Here is a 22,206-nt window from a genome sequence, read left to right as displayed (position 1 = left end):
AGCACTTCCAGGGATGGGGACTCTACCACTTCCCTGGGCAGCCCGTTCCAATGCCTGACCACTCTTTCAGTAAAGACATTTTTCCTAATATCCAATCTAAACCTCCCCTGACGCAGCTTGAGGCCATTGCCTCTCATCCTATCACTAGTTACGGGGAGAAGAGACCAACACCTGCCTCACTACACCCTCCTTTCAGGTAGCTGTAGAGAGCAATAAGGTCCCCCCCTCAGCCTCCTCCAGGCTAAACAGTCCCAGCTCCCTCAGCCGATCCTCGTAAGACTTGTTCTCCAGACCCCTCACCAGCCTCACTGCCTTCTCTGAACACGCTCCAGCCCCTCAATGTCCTTCTTGTAGTGAGGGGCCCAAAACTGAACACAGACTCGAGGTGCGGCCTCATCAGTGCCGAGTACAGGGGCACGATCCCCTCCCTGCTCCTGCTGGCCACACTATTCCTGATACAAGCCAGGGTGCCGTTGGCCACCTGGGCACACTGCTGGCTCGTGTTCAGCCGGCTCTCGACCAGCACCCGAGGTCCTTCTCCGCCGGGCAGCTCTCCAGCCACCGCCCTCAGGGCGGACACCGCCCTCCAGAGCGGAGAGCGCGCCCCCGACACAGGGACACAGCCCGGCCTTCCCTTCCTCCCCCCGGCCCCTCCCGGCGCGGCCGGCCCGGGGCGGTCCCGGCCCGAGGGCGGGGAGGCGGTGGCGCCCGGGCCCATTTCAGCGGCGGCGGCGGGCGGCGCGAGCGGCGCCATGGCGGGCCGGGTGCTGTGGGCCGCGGCGCTGGTGCTGCTGGCGGCGCTGCCTGCGGCGCTGCGAGCCGACACGCCGGCCAACTGCTCCTTCGCCGACCTGCTGGGCGCCTGGGAGCTCCGCGTCTGGCGGGCGGGCGGCCGCCACGGCAACTGCTCCCAGGCGGGTGAGACCGCAGCGGCCCGGCCCCGTTCCCCTTCGGAGCCCGCGGAGTGCCGGGGTGGGCCCGGCCGCGCTGGGGGGGGAGGCGGTCCCCGTGCGCCTGCGGGAGGAGTGGGGCGGGGGGAGCGGCCCGGGGCCGTGAGGCCCTGAAGGCGAAGCGGGCGGCGGGGGGAGCGGGCGCCTGTCCCGGTTGTGGCGGGCCTGCGGGCCGGGCTGCCGGCTTTCGCGGGGAGCTCCCTGCCGGGCTTCGGGCAGAGGAAGGGTGGTTGGGATGAAGCGGCGTGGAGCGCCGGCGCTAGCTCGGCTCTGGGTGACTGCTGCGGGCAGCCCCGTTGCTCTTCCACTTCAGGTTTTTGGGGTGGTTTTTTGTTCGTTTCTGTTTGGGTTCCACTGGGCCTCTCCACGAGCACCACCGGCCCGTGCCCGTTGGCTGCTTCCTTCGCCACAGCCCGCGGCCGCCTTCCCCTGGGCTCAGCCTGCCCTGTGAGCGGCCCTGCTTGGCGGCAGAGCGTGGTTCTGCTTCGGGATGGCATCGGGAGACATGGAAATACCCCTTCCCTTGAGGGGGTAATCATGGCGGGGAGTTATTTCGTTATTTTATGTCGGTATTTAACAAATAGTTGATACTTTTTGAAGTCGTGTGCTGTTTGATGGGGTGAGGCAGGTGGCCGGTCGGAGCAGCGGAGGTGAGGCCGGTGGTGGAGGGAGTCGGGAACTGGTGAGGAGTGGCGTGGGGTGGCAGATACCTGACCCCAGATGTTCTGGGGGAAGATTTATCATTGCAGACGCAGTGCCGGAGTGACACTGCACCCAAGTCCTGTGTAGCTGTGTGGAAAGTTGCGTTTAAATAAGCAAGTGTTTCTCAGTGACAGCTATTTGGTGCTGCTGTTGTTAATTAAATGGGCAAATACTGTCTAGTAATGGAAAAAATGAGCGTGTAGACATGACAGGTAAGTGAAGGCCAAGAAGTGTGTTTGCTTGATGCTTTTTTTGTGGAAAACTGCATTCAACATGTGTGTTTTAGCATCTTCTGGAATAAAATAAATGTCACAGTATTACTTGTACTGGTTTTGTATCTCTTCCATGCAGTAATCATGCAGTAACGCTTGTATTTCTTGCAGGGCCTGTGGAACGAAAGGTGATTGTGAATCTTCAGAAGTTGGATGTGGCTCAGGATAGTCTGGGCAACTATGGTTTCTTCACTTTGATTTACAATCAAGGCTTTGAAATTGTGATAAATGACTACAAGTGGTTTGCATTTTTTAAGGTGAGTTAACTTGGTGTGTTCTGCATCACTGGCTGTTGCTAAAATGGCCTGTAGTGGGGCTTCTGTTTAATCCCTGGGTGCCACAGTGGGGCAGTTGGAACACTTCATTGTCTTTGACTCTAAAGTTTGCCTGGATTGCCAGATCAGGACTTTTTTAAGTGAAAGGTAAGTTATCAGTGGCTGGATAAGGAGCAGAGGTAGGGAAGAGGTGTTTATGTTCCACCCTGGGCATTATCTGAAAAATCTGTTACAGATACTGCTGCTTTCGCTTCCGGGCATGCCTAAAGCAGTTGAAGGCCTTCACTAAGCTAACTCTTCCAATGGACTGGAAAATTTATTTTTTCAGTTTTTTTCGTGACAACTTGGATCCCAGTGAAATAGCAGACATCTCTGCTTGTATCTTTTGTTAAAGATATTATCCAACGCATGAAAACTTTAGAAAGGCCATCTGTTCTCCTTGCTGGAGGATTTCTGGGATCTTTAAATTTTATTCCAGAATACTACTTTAACATCTAAGTAACCCTCCTGCTGCCTATAATTGTTCTTTTGGAATAACATTGTTATCTCCAGTCCCTGTTAATGACTTCAGATCAAGCTGAAAACAGTGCTGGTAGGCAGGGGGTAAACAGGGGAAGACCCACTTGCTGAGGACCACACTGCTGCTGTCTTGATGAGTGGCAGTATAAATCTGGAGGGTGGCTTGAAGTAGTCTCTGCAGGGTGAGTTTGCTACCTGAGAGATGGATGTTTTGTGCAGCAATATGCTCGGATGGTGAGTGCAGCCCTCAGCAGGAGCAGTGAACGTGTTTGTTTCAGGAAGTATGATTTTGTGTGTGGCTTCAGATGAGCCAATAGTAAACACCCAGGCCTTGTCCAAGGATAAAGTCTCTGATTTTTGGCTGGTAGTAAGGAGGGTGAAGAAATGACTTTTGCTTTAATTGTCTTCCTGGGAGTTGTTGTGCCTGGTTTATTTCACAGCAGCTATTTTGGAGTCACTGTTTTCAGATGTTAATGAAAGTGAGTGATCCACTCTTCCAGGAAAACTGTAATCTTTACTGAATAGAAGTGATGTATGAGGCTTCGATTTAACTGCAGCTTTCTCCAGGCGAATTGGAGCTCCCTTCAGTGAAGGGAAAGGACTGTGTAGGTGGTTTTACAGGACTAATGGTGAAGTTCTTTACATGCTCTTTGTTGTGGGCTATCCCCAGCAGGCAGCTAGGCACCACCAAGCTGCTTGCTCATCCCACCCAGTGGGATAGGGGACAGAATCAGAAGGGTAAAAGTGTGAAAATTCATGCGTTGAGATAAAGGTAGTTTAAGAGGTAAAACAATAGCTGCGTACATGAGCAAAGTAAAATAAGGAATTCATTCACTACTTCCCACCAACAGGCAGGTGTTTAGCAATTTCCAGGAAAGCAGGGCTTCATCACGCATAACACTTAGAAAGGCAGACACCGTAATTCTGAATGTTCCCCTTTTCTCCTTTTATTGCTGAGCATGATGTTGTAGGGACTGAAATATCCCTTTGATGCTGGGACAGCTGTCCCAGCTGTGTCCCCTGCCAACTTCTGGTGCACCCCCAGCCTACTTGCTAGCTGGGCAGTGTGAGAAGCAGAGGAGGCCTTGATGCTGTGTAAGCACTGCTCAGCAGTAACTGAAACACCGCTGTGTTACCAACACTTAGCATCACAAATCCAGAACATGGCACTGTATGAGCAATGTTTATGAATAAAGTTATCTGCCAAAACTAGTGCACTCTTTTAAAATAAGAATGCTTCTGCATAAGACAGGGTCTGATACTTGAGCAAAAGCAAGGTGTTGGAGAGAAATACCTGATTGACATTCTCTCTGTGCAAGGTAGTGCTTGTTTGACTCGTTGTTCACTACTAGGGATTTCATCAGCAAGACATGCTTAAATTAAAGGCTTCTTTCCTTAAATATTGTAGAGAGGATTAAAGCCCAATTCAGTTACCTTCTCTATAGTTTTGCTGCTGTAATGGAAACAATAGATTAGCAAGATGCAAGTATAATGGCTGACAAGCAGGAGGAAATAGCACAGCACTTAGTAAATGCATTTTTTGCTGCAGACAACTGGTTGACTTTGTTAGGCAACAGCTTGCAATACTGTCTCTCTGCAAAGCTGTTATTTCACAATTGTCATTGAGGACTTGAGGGGGAGAAGTGGTTGCTTACGAACTGCTTCACCTTCTGACATATTTATATATGCATATCTGTTTACTTCTAATCCAGTTAATATTGCATTATATATTAAATATAAATAGAAGATATCTAGTCCTTCCTAGTATAAACTAAAAAGGTGGTTTCTTCTATGAAATGCAGTTAATGCTCTTTTAAGACTTATTCCATCATCTTCTACTGTAAAGCTTCCAGGGGACAAGTAATACACTCCAGTCGATGTATGCTTCTTAGGTTTTTGAAGAATGATTTCCTATTGTTTAAAATACTCCTACTATTTGCACCTGAAAGTAACGTAAACATAGCAGACTTCATTTGCTTGGTATTGGTCAGAATCTAGAAGCCCTTGGAGTAAAACAGGGTAAACTAGAAGGCTAGCTGGTGGGTAACTTCTTCCCTGGAAATGCAGAAAGAGGAAAACCTAAAAGCAATCTCTTTGAATATTGCTTAGCCTTGATCGCTATTGAGAATGTGGAAAAGTCATTAGACAAAATCCCGGTGGAATTCATGGAGAGGAAGAATTAGCTTTGGTAGTCTCTTGCTTAACAGCAAGAAGGTACAAAACTAAGATATTTAATATGGAGTGATTTGCTATTGTTTTTATTACTTGGTAAAACTACTCAATTTCACTCTGAAATAACTTTCCCATGTGAATACTGTTCTGGAGTTAGAGCGTGATTCTGGTATGACTACTTGGTTCATGGAGCACTTTGTCGTGGTGTTTTCCAGAGGAAAGTTTTCATGCTGATGAGTTGTTTCAGAAGAACAAAATTGTTACTTCTCGCTTTCAATATAGTGATTTTTGTATTTCAATTGTTATAATGTGATAATTAGGCAGAAAATAAAACTCTGAAGTTGGTCTCATACGATGCTTAGAGTTCTTCTCTTCCGAAAATGCTTACCGGTATCAAAGCAGCATAACGCAGAGAGCCTTGTTCATCTCCTTCCATGGGTGTGGGTTTGGGCTTGTCAGAAGAGTATTCATTGCTTAAGGGCTGCTCAGAAATTTCAAGTTCTGTATATGTTGCACTAAAGTTAAATTATGTGAGTAAAACCCCATCATGGTGACAGGGCAGATAAAGCATCCCGATTTAGCTATGGTGATCCTTTTAACACTTTTCTTGTATTCTGTTGTCGAACAGAGAGGATGGAGTTGCGAGGCTCAAGGAACAGCAGTATTTGAGCCAATACAGTACTTCATGCATGTGAAGCGTAGAAGTGCAGCTGATGCTAATTGATCTTGCAGGGTATTTTTGCTTGATGTTAAAGAAGGAAGCTGTTTATTAATAACAAGAATGCTATGGGATTGTCTAAATAGCAGCTTGATCAGAGCTACTGCAGCGTGTGGGTATAGACGCAGCCTGTTTGACGATGCATGTTTCAGTGAGTTTTTAATAGCATTTTGATCCTGTCACTTGCTAGACACCCACTAAAACTTTCGTAGGGCCTTACTGCCTTTACGAGTTATTTGTTCTTTTACCTGGGGACTGTGGGGAAATTACTTTCTACACTGAAGGAGTGGAGTGGGTGAACTTGTCAACGTATTTTTTCCTGTTTGCTTTAATAGCTAACGTAAATAAGCTCTAACAGTGTTTTATTTCTAACTGTTGCTGTCCATAGACTTGTCCCTCAAGGTTTGCCAAGTTAAATGCAGCATTCTTGCATTCTGCTTCTCACAGGTCATAGTTACTCTGCCTGGTGTGTGTTCACAGCACAAAATAACTAGCTTGTTTACAGGAATGCTCTTGTTTCTTATTTAATGTATGTTGCTGATGAACTTGGATGTGACATTGGTGTACTGGCTCTTGGCAGAAGCTTGAGCATGTACTTCCGCTGGATGATACAAGGATTTTGTATGGCTATGCAAGACATAAGGCTTTGAAGATTTTTTTATTTTTTTTTTCCCCAAGGGATGGCAAAAGAAATAGGAACAGCATAACATAGAAAGCTAGAGTGAGGTTGAAAGGAAAGTTGAGGCTAGCTTGTTTCAATTACTTGATATCTTTGTATTATTTATTTAATGTTAACACTACCACTTTGAAAGTAGACAGTCTCATAAGATTTTCATTGTTTATCCCTTAAGCTAAGTGGTTCTGCTTTTGGTTTTTGCTAGAGGATATCTCGGAAGTCTGGTGTTTTTTCATATTAAAACACTAGCACTACTTCAGCAAAACGACAGTGGAATATTCTGTAATCTATTCCTGTATAAGTTACTAATCTTTTCCGACTGATTTCATGACATCTTTGTCACATCTTTTCTTCCTCAACACCCACAAATTTGGTCAAAACCCAGGACTTCCATTCTGAAACAGCCTAGACAAGTGACAGTAGTTATGTTTAAACTTCAGAATGTTAATAAAGTCTGAATACATTTTTTATTCCATGTTGCTAAAATAGAAGTGTTAGAGTTGTCAATGCTATTTAATCATTTTGCAAATCAATTGAAAGTTAAGTTTTAACCTATCTTAGTTGGGCTTACTTAACTGGCAGTGTGCAACTGCTGCTTCCCTAAAGTATAAATCTGAAAGTGTAAATAGGTGAATTGCAGGATGTTCCCTAGAGGAAATAAAATGCATCCGTAGTTGCTATTTGCTTGCGTTTTGCAGCAGATAGCAAGATGCAGTGGTTTGTTCTGATTATATCATCTTCTGTATTTTTTGTATGGTAGGGTATCTACAAGTCTGCAATCCTGTTCAAATACAAATGTGCTTCCCATCTTAAAATGACTAGGTACGCTTGTAAATTTGATGACAAACGAGTGGTAAGTCTTTCCACCAGGCTTAATGTATAGGGAAGCCCTGCCTCCTGGAACTAGAGTTGGCTTATAGCCTGAACATTGCTTAAATTGAGAACAGGAGATGTAGAAGGGGATGGGATGGCAGCCTGTCTATCTAGCACTGCTGAATCCCTGTTAAAATGCTGTGTCCAATAAGGTCTCAGTCCTTTTCTTGCTTTTCCTCTTAGGGACATTAAAAATTTAAAGAAAGCTTTAAACAATTACCTTTTTGTACCATTGCACTGAACATGCAATTACATTATGCCATGATGGCCAACACAAAGACTTTACTGAAAGTATACTATACCAAAAAGCTTACCTAGGTTCAGGTATCTAATAGCAAGCCTTGAAATTTAGGTGCATGAACCTTTGTAACATTAATGTTGGAGTTGCTTGGCTAAATTCTGTTACTAGGCAGAGTCACATGAGATGTCAGACTTGAGAAAAATATGCACTTGAAATAGAATTAGAGCGTAATGTTTTCAAACCTCAGAATTTGAACTGTGAATGTAGTTTGGGTACCTTTATGCAGAAGTTTTTCTAGATTTCCCAGATCTCTGGATAGAGTTTGCATAATGCTGCAGATGTGAGCACTGACTGGTGAAATTATCATGTGTCATGGCTGCAGTGGTCTTTTATTAACTTAAAAATTAAAACCATCTTCTTAAATCTGCAGCGGAAATGCATGCAGCAGTTGTCCAGCAGTTGCTGGTGCTCGCAGCTGTGTGGTTGTCTTCCATGAAGGATGCTGTTCTGTGGTGGGTTCCACAGATGTGCTGGCTACTGTGCTGACAGCTTCAGTTGAGTCAGGCATTGCAGTTCGCATCCACCCAAGCTGGCTAATCATGCAGTGGTGCCACGCTGAGCTGATGCAGCTGAAGTTAGTCACACCCATGTATGACCATTGGTTGGGCAGGCATACACATAGCAAGTCCTCTAAAACTGGTACAGTCGGATTTGCTAGATCTAGTCTGTCAGAGCCCTTCTCTGGTCTAGTAAGAAGTGCTGTGTGTGGTTTTAGCAATGAAGTACTGATTTGACAGTGTACCTTCTGGTAGTAAGCAGTGGGTGTCATTGCGATGGCACCAATGACGTTGCTGTCCCATTTTAATTCCTCTAACATGTGGCCCATTGGGGAGTCAGCTGTCTTGTAGAAATTAGGCATGTTTTGGATTTTTTTAAAGGTTTCTCTGCCAGTACCTCAGTGGCTTTCAATTACAGTCGGAGTCGGGGGAAAAAGCAAATTGAGACCTTATGGGTGTAGTTTCATTTCCTGGCTGAAAATGCCTCTTGGAGTTCAAATTCCCTTTGCCCAGACGTCATTGATGGTCTATGGTCTCAAAGTCTCCATGTTCCCCTTTTAAAGCCAGTTCAGTAGTAGCTTACAGTCTGCCAGCCTACAAAAAGGTAGCTACAGAGGACTTGAGTTGCTTAATTTTAGGCTTCTAGGCAAATGGTCTGAAATTGTTTTTTTTTCTCGTTTATCTTGAAGTGTTGCCACTGACTGTTCTGTCAGGTTCTTACCAGTTTTGCTGATATGTTTGAACTGAAAGAACCGTGTAAGAAAATTGCTAAATTCACTTTCCCGAAAGACAAGTTGCACAAAAGGTGTGACTATTATTCTGGTTATCTATCTACATTTTAAAGCAATAAATTTTATCTTCAGAAAAATGAGAGAGATTTCTAGGAGGGAAAAAATGCGAGTGGTTTTAATTTGCTAGTTAGCAGATAACTCATTTCCTTTTTTCCATGAAGAGAAGTCCCAAATCTGTTATACTTGTTTTAATTCAGTCTGACTTTCTGTGCTAGGCAGGATCTGTATCTGATAGTTGCAGGAAGCAGGTCTGTTCCTTGAGTATTCTTCAAATACTCAGACTGAAGGCCTGTACTTAGCAAGAGTAATTGTGTTTGGTCTCATTCTAATCTGTGGCAGCTTTTAGATGGAAAAGACAGGTAGGTATTAATTTACACAATAGTGTAGAGCCAAATAGTGTTCTTGTGGTAACTTCCTGAAAACATCCTTTTACAGAACTTCCTTTTACAGAGAATCTGTAAAAAAGTCAGTAACTTGTTGGTTTTGGTAGTGCCTGCGTTTCTAGGAGTCCGGCTGTGGAGAGGGTTTTTCTCAGAATTAGTCTCTGGACCTTGCCCTTGGTATTTGGCCAAGTGTAGTTTTTTCCCATATTGCACAACAGTAAGACAGGATGAAAAAAAACAAGGCAACAGTTCAGCGTTCTAGTGCCCCTGTCCTGCTTGGGTCAGCAAACATGTTTGCCTTGCTAGACAAAGAAGGGTGTAGATGTGATGCTTCTGCATCTTCCGTACTGGGGACAGAGCAAACTCCCATTGTTCTAAAACAGTCGGAGGATTAATATTTAATTATCCCTCTGATTGATAGACTTAATGATTTCACTGTGTCATAGAATCATAGAATGCTTTGGGTTGGAAGGGACCTTTAGAGGTCATCTAGCCCATCCCCCCTGCAGTGAGCCCTTCAGATTCCCCCCCGAGCCCTGACATAGTCACAAACCTCCTGGTCTGATTATTTACTTTATTTTCTATCTTGAGGCATTTCAATCACTGTAAGCCATCACCTTCTTCAGTGAACAGGCTGAGCAAGCATTTTGTTGAAACATAGCTACAAAATCCCTGTACCTTTGTACATGTGCAACTTGAATGGGATAGGATTTAATAAAGTATTCTTGGACTAGGAAGCTTGGATTCCATTTAAGTGACTTGTGTGATTGGAAGAGTCAGGTTAAAGCTTTTGTTGCATGGGCTTTTCAGGCTCCTGTGTAGCTTAATACAAAACAGGCTTTAACCTTCATATGTGAGTAAAGATCTCCACTCCTTCCCCCTTACCCCGGATATTCTGCTGTCAAAGAATTGCTAATCAAGGAAATGTACACAGCTAGGCAAAGTGTTAGTGCTAACTGCTGTATGAAGACACATTTTACTGAATAGATTAACTCTTTACTCCAGTGGTAAAATGAAGACTTCTGTGGCTGAATGAGGAAGTGCTGGGACTTGGGACTTGAGGTTTTAGTAACACTCCTGTCCCAATCCAATGTCGGGGAGGTTTCAATACAATCCCAAGGATGAGATTAAGATGCAGATGGAGTCAGATGCTGTGCAACCTTGTAAACTTTATTTCAGTGAACTGGGAGCCGGACGTTGGGTGGGGAGGCATCATGGGGGAGGATAAGAGGAGAAAAGAAAGGGAGAGAGTAAGAAGGAAAGAAAGGACTGAAGTCTGACAACCCAAGCAGGTGAGGAAAGGAGTGCAGGGGAGGTCGGTTACCACCACCACGGATCCAGCGATGTCCGGTGAGCTCAGTCACTATGCAGGCACTGAGGTTCCAACGAGGACAGGTTCTGGGAGAAAAGCGTCGAGAAGGAAAAAAGCACCCTCAGGACAGCACGTGCTGTCCCTTTTATAGGGGCGTTTGCCCAGGCGCAGAGCGTGTTTTGGTACGTGCAGTTTGTGCCAAGCGTGCTACCCACTCAGGCAGCCCTTCGCGCGCTAGTCCGTGCGCAAGCGCAGTGTGATACTTTACTGCAGATTATTGTGGCGGTTTCTTCAGAGGTCAAAGCAAAGAGGTTCATAGCAATCTTCTACAACTCCCTTCACCACTCTCAATGGATCATCATTTCTTATTGTCTCATTTTGGTAGTTCAGTTGAAATTTGTTTCTTCCTGCTCTTCTACCACAGCTCAAACTTAAAGCAGTTGCTGGAAGTCTAATCTTTGGTTCTGACTCCTAAACCAGAAATCTTATAGTACAATTTTCCATGAGAGGTTACTGGGTGAGAAACTTGACGTCCTCCCCGTGTTTCCTTTTCAGGCTGCCATGAGTCTTAGTTTCTCTCCCCTTTGCAGCAGTCCATGGTTAGTTTGACTAGTCCCACGTTTGGTGCAAGAAACCACAGGTCCTTGAAGAGAAGAAGAGGTCTTTTACATTTTTGCCTAGAAAATGACTGTTGAACCCAAACAATTAGCACCTGTTAGTTGATACTGATACTAATGCATGCTTTGTTGCTAAAAGTGCAAGTCACAACCTGTTTATCTTCCTCTAGCAGTTTGATAAAGATCAGTTTCTTTCATCTGCTTAGCCTTTTCTTAATGCTTCTTTGACTTGAAATCAAACATAATGCTGGTTGATCTGGAATGTGTGTTTGGCCACTTTGTCTGAAATGCAGGCAAAAAAGCAGCTGGGTGGATGGGGAGTACTGCTATCCTGACAAATACTTCTACTCAACACAAGCAACACAACCTCTTTGCGTTACAGTACAAAAAGGAAGGCCAGAATGTAACGAGCTACTGTAATGAGACTCTACCAGGATGGGTACATGATGTGCTTGGCCACAACTGGGCTTGTTTTAGTGGACAGAAGATTTCTTCATCTCCTTCAGATGTTCACATAAACGAACTACCTCTCCAGAAGCCCAGGGGAAGGTAAGCAACAGATAAGTGACCTTTTACCAGAATAAAATGTTTGGTAGCTGTGTTTCAGGTTTCAGCTAACATCATACAGACCAGTTCTGTGACTGAGTGCACAGTTAAAGCCAGTAATGATGTTGGGAATTAACCTGAATGTACAAAGACAGAGGGAGGGTGTGTCTGTCACACCACGCACTCTCTTCTTCAGTCTGTGTTAAAGCTCAATTACAAAACTGGCATGTCTAAAGATGATGATTGTAGCCTTCTAGTTAGTGTCTCCAATTTCAGAAACCTTGCCGTGATCCAGTAATTGCATGTTTCTTTATCAGTACCTACCAGAAGACGCTTCCAGAGTTAGTCTCCATACTCAGTTTAGAGAACACCTTTAGTTTTCAATCCCAGGCCTTTTCTTACTGTTTTGTTTGGTTTCTTTTGTTCGCAGACTTTCAAGCAGACGTTATGTGCACAATTTTGACTTTGTAAATGCTATCAATGCTCGACAGAAGTCCTGGAGAGCAACAAGATACAAGGAGTATGAGAACTTTGCCCTGGAAGAACTAACTAAAAGAGCTGGGGGTCTCTATTCCAGAGCTCCAAGGTACTAAGGCCTTTTGTTTTGCCGTAAACACCACTGCTGCAAAGAATTTGCTTGTATTTGTCCTGGCTCTTCCTAGCTGTGTTTTGGCTTGTAGTTCAGATGTTTAATCAAGTTTCAAGGCCTTCCAGCTCATTTTCATGGAGTGCTAGCATACTACTTCATTTGAATGATTATTCTGAGTGTCTGTTACAGTCTCAAGGAGCTGAGACAAATAGTGTCACCTACCCTTTAATCTTGCCTAGTAACTCGGTGCTGAACTCATATGTGCAGGGAAGAAGTGGGGACAGTCTCTGTCATCTCACTCTCCTGTCTACCCATCAGCTGCTTGCTGTAGTCATGAGTTTCTGCTTGACCATCTTCCTGGTTCTGCTAGTTCATAAATGCAATTAAAAATCAGTGAACCACATTCTGCTATTAAACATGGATAATAAAGTTTTTGAGGTAATTCCTTGGTTACTTCAGTAACTTGCCATGCCTGCAGCCAGGATCCTCTAACAGGAGTGGACTGTCTCAGTGAAGAAGCATGAGGCAGCCCTGAGTGTGCCTTCACAGTCTTGCAGATCACATGGCAGGGTGATAATGGGAACGGATGCACAGTCCTCTACATTAATGTGAGAACTAGAGTTCTTTGATCTGAAGTTTCCCTTCTTTGTAGCTGTTTTACCTTCTTTCTGTTTTTGCTTTTTCCACTTTGATACTACTGTGAGTAGGAATGCTACTTCCTTTTTGCAAACAGTGTCAATTGGACGTTTGTAGAAGAAGGTCCTACTGTACAATAAAACTTCTGATTTGCTTAGGAGTATCATGCAAATTGTCATTGTTTCATCCTGTAGACAGAAGGCTCCTTGTAGATGGTCTTAAAAACAGTAACCTGTTTGGAAGCCTGTTGCAGCGTGCAGTGCCATGACAGTATTTTGTTGCCCATCCGATGCTTTCAGAACAGACTCCAGTGCCTGGTGTTTGTGAATGGCACCCTGCATGACTTACGGGACAGGCACCAGGTTATGTGAAAGCTGAACGCAGGCAGCTCCTGGCTTGCTGATATATGAACATCATTTGGATGGAAGTGGAACATGAGGACAAGTAACATTAAGTACTACTTCAATAATCACAGTAGAAAACTTGCTCCAGGGAACTCTCCAGTGCAAGTGGGACTGCAGTGATGGAAGTGTTGATGTAAGCCATGTCTGTGTCTGCAGTTAAACAGTCTGTGGTTGCTATCAGTGAATGCTGCCAAGGTGAGGTGCCTTCTGCAGTCAGATATTCAGTGTACCTGGTGATGGCAGAGGTGTAAAATAGCTGTTGCAGAGCTGTGTTGCTACAGTCACTGAGAGTTACCTCAGGACTTCAGACTGTTTCAAAAGTATTTGGCCTCACCAGCTTGTGGATAGTTCATGATATAGTTCCCTCGGGGAGTGATGTGAGTAGGCCTTGCATCCTGCTGAAATTAATCTCTTGAGATTGACACCCACTCATCTTAGGTGGAGACTGTTTCAGATTGCTTAGTGTGAAAGAAGTGCAACTAATAGAAGCCAGAAGAGGACAACTGAGTGTTACATGATTGTTTCCTTGCCTAGAGTGTGATGTGTTCTCAGAAGCATTTTCTTCCCTTTAGACCGAAGCCTGCACCTCTAACACCTGAGTTAGTCAAAAAAGTTTCAGGCTTGCCAGAATCCTGGGACTGGAGAAATGTGAATGGTGTCAATTATGTCAGCCCTGTTCGGAATCAAGGTAAAAAAAATAATCAAAAATGAATGCAGTGCTCTAGAGCTCCTTTGATGTACTTTGTAATTTGCTGTTCACAAGAAGGTTTTGTCTAGTATCTTGCAGTTGACAGATTGCACCTTTAACTATGAATAACCTGCAAAAACTGGGTGGAGTTCTGGCTGACAACACTGTGCTGAAATAGAAGGTGGTACTAGCTTATCCAAACAGCAGTGTCTCTTGCTGGAGTGAGAGCCAGTTACCGCAATGCTCTGCGTAACGACAGCTGTCAAGTTTTGTCCAAACAGTCTCAGTCATGGTTTTATGCATGCTGACAAAACTGATGTACCTTTACTTCTTTCCCTACTTCCTGCTGATGGCAAATTATCATGCTGCTTTAATGAATAAACCTGTGAAAATTGTTTATACTGCCTCCGAAGCTTACCACCCTGATAACTTTAGGAGCTACTTACATGGCTAGTTGCAAGGGGAGGTGTCAGTCTCTATGAAAGTGTGAACACTGACAAATACGGAATACTCGTAAAAAGTATTTGTGTTTTTTCTTTGCCCCTGTGATGGGCAAGTATTTAGGTTAAAGTAGACTTAAAAGGATACCATTCTGGTATATGTTTAGTCTGTAGGAGTGCTTTTATAGCGCTGTGGGGTGAGATACCTGAATTAAATAGATACTGGAGACCAGGAGTGGACTTGGTTAACGTGTCCCTTTTCTGATCCACCATCTCCAAATAAATTTGCATCTACTGGTAGCTATCTGGTTGCATTTTTGAGGGGAAGGGAAAATAACATTAGCATGATGGAGAGGGGGTGACTTAAATCACTGGTCCCTCATTTATGGCTTAGTTCTGCCAAATTATGCCAGCTGGACTCCTGGTAGCAGAAGCATAGGAAGGCTTGTGGGAGTTCTAGCTCACAAGCTGACACATGGCATCAGTGAAAGATGGCAACAAGAAATGATATGGTCCTGTGAAGGTGTGAGGCCTGTACTTTCTCCTGGTGTGAACTGTGAATACACTAAGGACTCTTTACCTTCCAAACAGTTGAACACTCAGTCCCAAACTTACCCTTTCTATGTTGTGTTGCTTCAAAGTTACTCTGTCAGAACCAGTCTGTTGCTTCCAATAACAGAGCTGCCTATACTTTTTCTGTATTCTGAGAATCCATGCTGAGTATGTTAAATGTCTGTGCAATATGTATTCTGCTCCATTAAATAAGAATTTTAGCTTTTGAGCTTTACAAAAAAAAAAAAACAAAAATCATAAAACAAAACCTCTGAAAGATGACCGTGAGCAAAATAGTGCTGACATACAAATTAAGCCTTGCTTATGGTAGCTTGTATGATTTTGAGGCACCGGATATCAATGGTTCATTGAAATGATGGTATTGGACAGTCTTAGTTGTATATCATTAAGATTATTGGGTGACTAATTAGAAAATGCCATGGGGGAGAAGACTGCAAGAAGTAAGATGCAAGTTGTCTGGCACATGCAGAGAGAATTGTATGAATTACAAGATCATGGCTTCCCAGATGTCACGTGCCTGTGGAGTCACTGCTTTTTACCTAAGGAGAAAAAAATACAGCATCTGAAGTGGACAAGAATTAAAAGGGAAATGTGTGTTCTCTGTAGAATGCCTTGAGACGTGGCAGGCTTCACACAACTCCAGTTGTCTTGAACTGTAATATTTACTGCCAGCATTTTACCATCCCTGCTAATATTTTCTGCAGTCAAGAAAGTACAGGTTGAGTTCCCAGGTTGTTTATAGAGCAGTAACTGCAGCTTTGACCCACGAGATATGTCATGTTTGAAGATAGCCTTTTTGTTGCTTGTTATCAACTTTACAAGGGGGAGAAGAGGGGAACCTACAGATTTTGTTAGCTTTAGAGTGCCGTTCCAATTTCTTGCTGACTTCTTTTTGCAGGTTTTTTCTGCAGATGAAAGGTGAGAAGCATGGTCAGCTAAGTCTTTACTAGATGCGCTCTGTATCTTCTTTACTCCCTGTAATGTAACAGTCCTTTGCAGTACAGTGAGTGGAATCTGATGTGGCTGAAGCTTTAATTGACTCTGGAAGAGAATTTGTGGGAAGTCTCACAAAAGCAACTACTCTTGCAGCTGTGTTGGCTCTCTTCTGATACAGTGTGATTGGCATGCTATGGGCTTCACAAATACCAGTGTGGTAGCAGGAAAGAAATTTAGCAACCACCCCAACAAACTTCAGACTGAAATGGTTGCCTTCATTGTGTTTTTTACATTTTTGCGCACGAAATGCAACAAAGTGTTCCGCAGCGTGGCCCGTCTTGGATGCTGTGAGTGTACAATGAGCGGGAGGCACCTTTCACTGCTTCAGTTTGCCCTGCTGGGCAGTGAGCGTTGATGTTCAGGCTGATTTTGCCCTTCAGAGATATGTCTAACTGAGTGAAGGTGCAATTTCAAAGTCTTGCTTTTGTAATAGCTTTGCTTTTATACACCTACACAGTTGAGGAGAAAGTATTTTGTTTTGTTCGTCAAGCCTCCTTCCTTTTCATAGCTCTGCAATATTTGACTTTCCTACTGTCAGGAAACAAAAGGAAATCAGGCACCTTGGTGACAATCAGTAGATAAAATAGGACCTCATCCAAGTAATTGTCCTTCCCTGTGATGCTTGTCCTTCTACTTCCAAAGGTTTTTAATGTGTTACAGGAACTCCTAGGGAGTGGAGAGGCCTAAAACTTGAAGCAATACTAAATTTTGATGCTAAAGTAAGCAGACTTAACTCTGCCAGGAAACAGAAGGGAAATCAAGGTGCCTCTGAAGAGCCAGTGCAAAAAATTACATGCCCTTGGGAATAAGGGGAGTTAGGATGAATCCACTATATCAAACCTGCTCTTTATACCACTAGACTCAAAAGTCAGCTCTAAAGGTGGAATATTTTTTCAACTGGAAATTACAGCATTAAAGCCATTGATAGGTAGAAATAATCCAGAAAAATATTGTCAGCATTCACTTAAAATAGTTCATTGCCCCTCAGTGTATGTGCTCCATAAAGGGTTATAGTCTGAGGCAGTAGGTTATGAGCCTTCTCAGCCCTGCTGGTGTGGTTCCTGTAGGTTTATTCTGAAGGAGTTGTATAGCTCTTAAATGACACTAGTGAAAAAACACTGAAGAGCAATATATTATCTCTCATTCTTGTGAATAAGCTCAGTGTTACTTCAAAAGTTGTTAGAACTGTTTTTTAAATTGCATGCTTGAAAGCTAAAAGTGTATCTAAAGTTTTTGCTCAATCAGTGTTCAAGTTGTGATCAGTATCTGGTAGGTTTTGAATCTTTTCAGTGGACTCTAGCAATAGCTGTACCTAAATGCAGGTGACTTGCTTTGTTTATGTTGCTCTCTGATTCCTTTTTTTTCAGGCTCATGTGGCAGCTGTTATGCGTTTTCCTCCATGGGCATGCTGGAAGCAAGAATACGTATCCTCACAAACAACACTCAGAAACCAATCTTCAGTCCCCAGCAGGTTGTGTCTTGCAGTCAGTACTCTCAGGGTAAGTACACTGGTGTATACAAAGATAACTTCCAGTAATAATAATGCTGCAGAAGGAAACCATGTATTAGAAACCTCATTGCCTTCCCTATCACCCACCACTTAGTCTGCCAGGTACTTTATGAAAAAAACTATACTTTTTTGAGAGGTTGCAAAAAATATTCCAGAGTTGTCAGCCCACCTTACTGTCGGGATGGGGTTGAACCAGGAGTAGGTGGCCTCATGCACAGGATGTCACTGGGGTCTAGGTAGATCTGCCTGGGAGATGGGGAAGATCTACGGAGTAGGGCTGAAAATAGAGCTAAATTGCAGTGTATGCCTTTGAAGAGTGGAACCACACATCCTCCCAAAAGCATGTTCAGAGGGAGGAAGAGCATATTGGAATGGGGAGATGAGCAAAAGCAACGACTAAAGCTTTCCAAAGGACAGTACCTGTGTTAGGACGGTCTTTTTACTGCCTGTAACTAATTCCTTTTCATGATGGGGAGTGTTTGGAACAATTGGATGAGAAGGTGGTCCATATACTAGTGTTCCCAGTATAGATTCCACGGGTGTGAATTTTATCTTGAGTGTTTCAGAAAGCTGGCTATAGCTAGCTGGAGCGTTAGGATTATCTGGGTCACTGCTGTTTGTGTTCCAATACTGTATCTAAAAGTATTACAGAAGATTTGAGTGGGAGAGTCTCACAACTCAACTCTCCAAGGGAATAAGCAGATATTTTTTTTGTTTAGGTTGCGATGGTGGTTTCCCATACCTCATTGCTGGAAAGTATGTCCAAGACTTTGGTGTGGTGGAAGAGGACTGCTTCCCTTACACAGCCCAGGATTCTCCATGCACTTTCAAGCGCAGCTGTTACCACTACTACACTTCTGAGTACCACTATGTCGGTGGTTTCTATGGAGGCTGCAACGAAGCCCTGATGAAACTTGAGCTTGTTCTGCGTGGGCCCATGGCTGTTGCCTTTGAGGTTTACAGTGATTTCATGCTTTATAAAGAGGGGATCTACCATCACACTGGGCTGCAGGATGACTTCAATCCTTTTGAATTGACCAATCATGCTGTCTTGCTGGTGGGCTATGGTACAGACCCAAAAAGTGGTGAGAAGTTCTGGACTGTGAAGAACAGCTGGGGCACCTCGTGGGGAGAAGATGGTTACTTCAGAATTCGCCGTGGCACTGATGAATGTGCAATTGAGAGCATTGCAGTGGCTGCAACTCCTATTCCAAAATTATAAATGCGGGGGTTTTCATCTAGTGCCTTGTCTCCAGCCATAAGAACATACTGATTGTTGGAGACTGCAGTTAAAATCTGTCCCCTAGCTAGAAGCAGGGGAGCTTTAATGAAATTTTCCAGAGTAAAGCAAACATTTTCGCTAGGTGAGAGGATGAACACTGTTAGCTCCGCTCTGTGCACTGAAGGCTTCCTCTGGAGTCTGACAATAGATCACTTAGAATGCAATGGCTGTTTTGGTAACAGTGGTGATAGTTATTCATCACAGGATACACCTCTTCAGTCAGCAGTTGCATTTACTTCCGTGGACAATTTTTAACTTCAGGTCTCAGAGGGAAGCACCTGCTATGATGATCTGTAACTACTCTGAAAGGACACTATAGTGCCTTACTTCTCAGAAATCTGGAAGTCACTGCAATTTAGAACAGAAGTGTGTATTGGGGAGGGAATGGGCAATTACACTGAATAAAATGAAATTTTAAAGCTTTAAGTGTCCTGCAAAAACTGCATGTCAAACCCTTATGACAGCAAAAATCAATTCTACATTTCAGGCTTCCACTAAATGCTCCAGTTCTGGATTTTATTGCTGTGCTTTGCAATTGATCATCTCGGAGTTCAATAAAAATGACCCCACTCCATTGGAGTTTGCACATGTGGAAGTAGTTGGTTGTTTATTTCAGTGCCCTGTCTTAAATTTTGAACTTCCTGTCCAGTTTTGACAGGATGTAAACTGGTGGGGAAGGAGGATGAGAGGACAGGGGAACTAGGAATCATACAGCTGAGGCCAAGATTCTCGCAGCAGCAGCATCAAACAAGGTTCTCCAGGAGTCTAGTAGTCTTGTGGAAATGGGACAATTCACGGAGTAAATTGGCCAGTTAACCAGTAATCCTGCTTAAGTCCTCTCTGATATTCTGTTACCCTATTCCCTATTTTTCCACCAAAATACTTCATTTCTTCAGAAAAGTAATTTCTGATATACGTTAAAACTCCCTTTAAAACATCAAAGCTATCAGTGATTTCACTTGCACCTCTAGGTGTGGGACTCATCTAGCAGAGGTCAGGTTGAAGAGAAAGGTCCATGGAATGTGGAAAGAGGGGCAGGCCACTTGGGAAGAGTACAGGAATGTGGTCAGAGGGTGCAGGGATGCAACAAGGAAGGCCAAGGCCCACCTGGAAATGAAGCTGGCAAGGGATGACAAAAACAACAAGAAGGGCTTCTTCAACTACATCAGCAGCAAAAGGAAGGCTAGGGACAATGTGGGGCTGCTGCTGAATGAGGCGGGTGTCCTGGTGACAGAGGATGCAAAGAACGCAGAGCTACTGAATGCCTTCTTTGCTTCAGTCTTCAGTGCCAAGGCAGGCCCTCAGGAATCCCATGACCCGAAGGTAAGAGAGGAAGCCTGCAGAGAGAATGACTTTCCCTTGGTTGAGGAGGACTGTGTGATGGATTGCTTAAGCGATCTGGACGTCTACAAATCCACGGGCCCTGACGGAATGCACCCAGGAGTGCTGATGCCACTCTCCATCATCTCCATCATTTTCCTGGGTGTCCTGGTGGATGACAGATTAACCATGAGCCCGCAGTGTGCCCTGGCTGCCAAGAAAGCTAATGGGATCCTGGGGTGCATTAGGAAGAGTGTGGCCAGCAGGTCGAGGGAGGTTCTCCTTCCCCACTACACTGCCCTAGTGAGGCCTCATCTAGAGTACTCTGTCCAGTTCTGGGCTCCCCAGTTGAAGAAGGATAAAGAGCTACTGGAGAGAGTCCAGCGGAGGGCTACAAGGATGATGAGGGGACTGGAGCATCTCTCCTATGAGGAGACGCTGAGGCAGCTGGGCTTGTTCACCCTGGAGAAGGCTGCGAGGGAACCTGATATGTACTTACAAATATCTGAAGGGTGGGTGTCAGGAGGATGGGGCCAGACTCTTTTCAGTAGTGCCCAGCAACTGGACAAGGGGCAATGGGCACAAACTGAGGCACAGGAAGTTCCGTCTGAACATGAGGAAGAATTTCTTCCCTCTGAGGGTGACGGAGCCCTGGAACAGGCTGCCCAGGGAGGTTGTGGATTCTCCTCCTCTGGAGATATTCAAGACCCGCCTGGACAAGGTCCTCTACAGCCTGCTGTAGGTGACCCTGCTTCGGCAGGGGAGTTGGACTAGATGACCCTCAGAGGTCCCAACCAACCCCTGCCATTCTGTGATTCTGTGATCTTTGAGCGATCGTGGAGGACAGGAGAGGTGCCCGAGGACTGGAGAAAGGCCACTGTCACTCCAGTCTTCAAAAAGGGCAAGAAGGAGGACCCAGGGAACTACAGGCCGGTCAGCCTCACCTCCATCCCGGGAAAGGTGATGGAGCAACTTACCCTGGAGGTCATCAACAAGCAAGTGGAGGAAAAGAAGGTGATCAGTAGTCAACATGGATTCATCAAGGGGAAGTCAAGCCTGACCAATCTGATAGCTTTCTACGATGGCATTACTGGCTGGGTAGATGAGGGGAGAGCCGTGGATGTTGTCTACCTCGACTTCAGCAAGGCTTTTGACACAGTGTCCCATAACATCCTCCTAGGGAAGCTGAGGAAGGGTGGGCTGGATGAGTGGTCAGTGAGGTGGATTGAGAATTGCCTGAATGGCAGAACTCAGAGGGTTGTGATCAGCGACACTGAGTCTAGTTGGAGGCTGGTAACTAGTGGTGTCCCCCAGGGGTCAGTACTGGGCCCAGCCTTGTTTAACTTCTTCATCAACAACCTGGATGAAGAGTTAGAATGTACCCTCAGCAAGTTTGCTGATGACACCAAACTGGGAGGAGTGGTAGATACACCAGAAGGCTGTGCTGCCATTCAGCGTGATCTCGACAGGCTGGAGAGTTGGGCAGAGAGGAACCTGATGAGGTTCAGCAAAGGCAAATGCAGGGACCTGCACCTGGGGAGGAACAACCTCATGCACCAGTACAGGCTTGGGGTGGACCTGCTGGAGGGCAGCTCTGTGGAGAGGGACCTGGGTGTCCTAGTGGATGACAGGTTGACCATGAGCCAGCAGTGTGCCCTGGCTGCCAAGAAGGCCAATGGCATCCTGGGGTGCATTCGGAGCAGTGTGGCCAGCAGGTCGAGGGAGGTTCTCCTTCCCCTCTCCTCTGCCCTAGTGAGGCCCCATCTGGAGTAGTCTGTCCAGTTCTGGGCCCCATCCTCCTGACACCCACCCTTCAGATATTTATAAGCATTTATTAGGTCCCCTCTCAGCCTTCTCTTCTTCAGGCTGAACAAGCCCAGCTCCCTCAGCCTCTCCTCGTAGGAGAGATGCTCCAGTCCGCTCATCATCCTCATAGCCCTCCGCTGGACTCTCTCCAGTAGCTCCTTATCTTTCTTGAACTGGGGAATCCAGAAGTGGACGCAGTACTCCAGATGGGTCCTCCCTGGGGCAGAGTAGAGGCGGAGGAGAACCTCCCTCGACCTGCTGGCCACACTCTTCTTAATGCACCCCAGGATCCCATTGGCCTTCTTGGCAGCCAGGGCACACTGCTTGCTTTTGGTCAACTTGTCATCTACCAGCACAC

General features: G+C 45.0%; 1 protein-coding gene across 1 annotated transcript; it reads left to right on the top strand.

The window, feature by feature from the left end:
- Positions 1–713: 713 nt before the first annotated feature.
- Positions 714–19,317, top strand: CTSC (cathepsin C). Its single transcript, XM_075417202.1, has 7 exons — positions 714–918; positions 2,036–2,181; positions 11,441–11,607; positions 12,035–12,190; positions 13,806–13,921; positions 17,298–17,429; positions 18,160–19,317. The coding sequence occupies exons 1-7, from the start codon at positions 753–755 to the stop codon at positions 18,660–18,662; spliced, it is 1,386 nt and encodes a 461-aa protein (XP_075273317.1). The 5' UTR covers positions 714–752; the 3' UTR covers positions 18,663–19,317.
- Positions 19,318–22,206: the final 2,889 nt, after the last annotated feature.

This window comes from Opisthocomus hoazin, chromosome 1, assembly GCF_030867145.1.
Source record: "Opisthocomus hoazin isolate bOpiHoa1 chromosome 1, bOpiHoa1.hap1, whole genome shotgun sequence".
Taxonomy (NCBI): domain Eukaryota; kingdom Metazoa; phylum Chordata; class Aves; order Opisthocomiformes; family Opisthocomidae; genus Opisthocomus; species Opisthocomus hoazin.
Note: the sequence above shows the minus strand (reverse complement) of the source record. Positions and strands in the feature narration are given on the sequence as shown.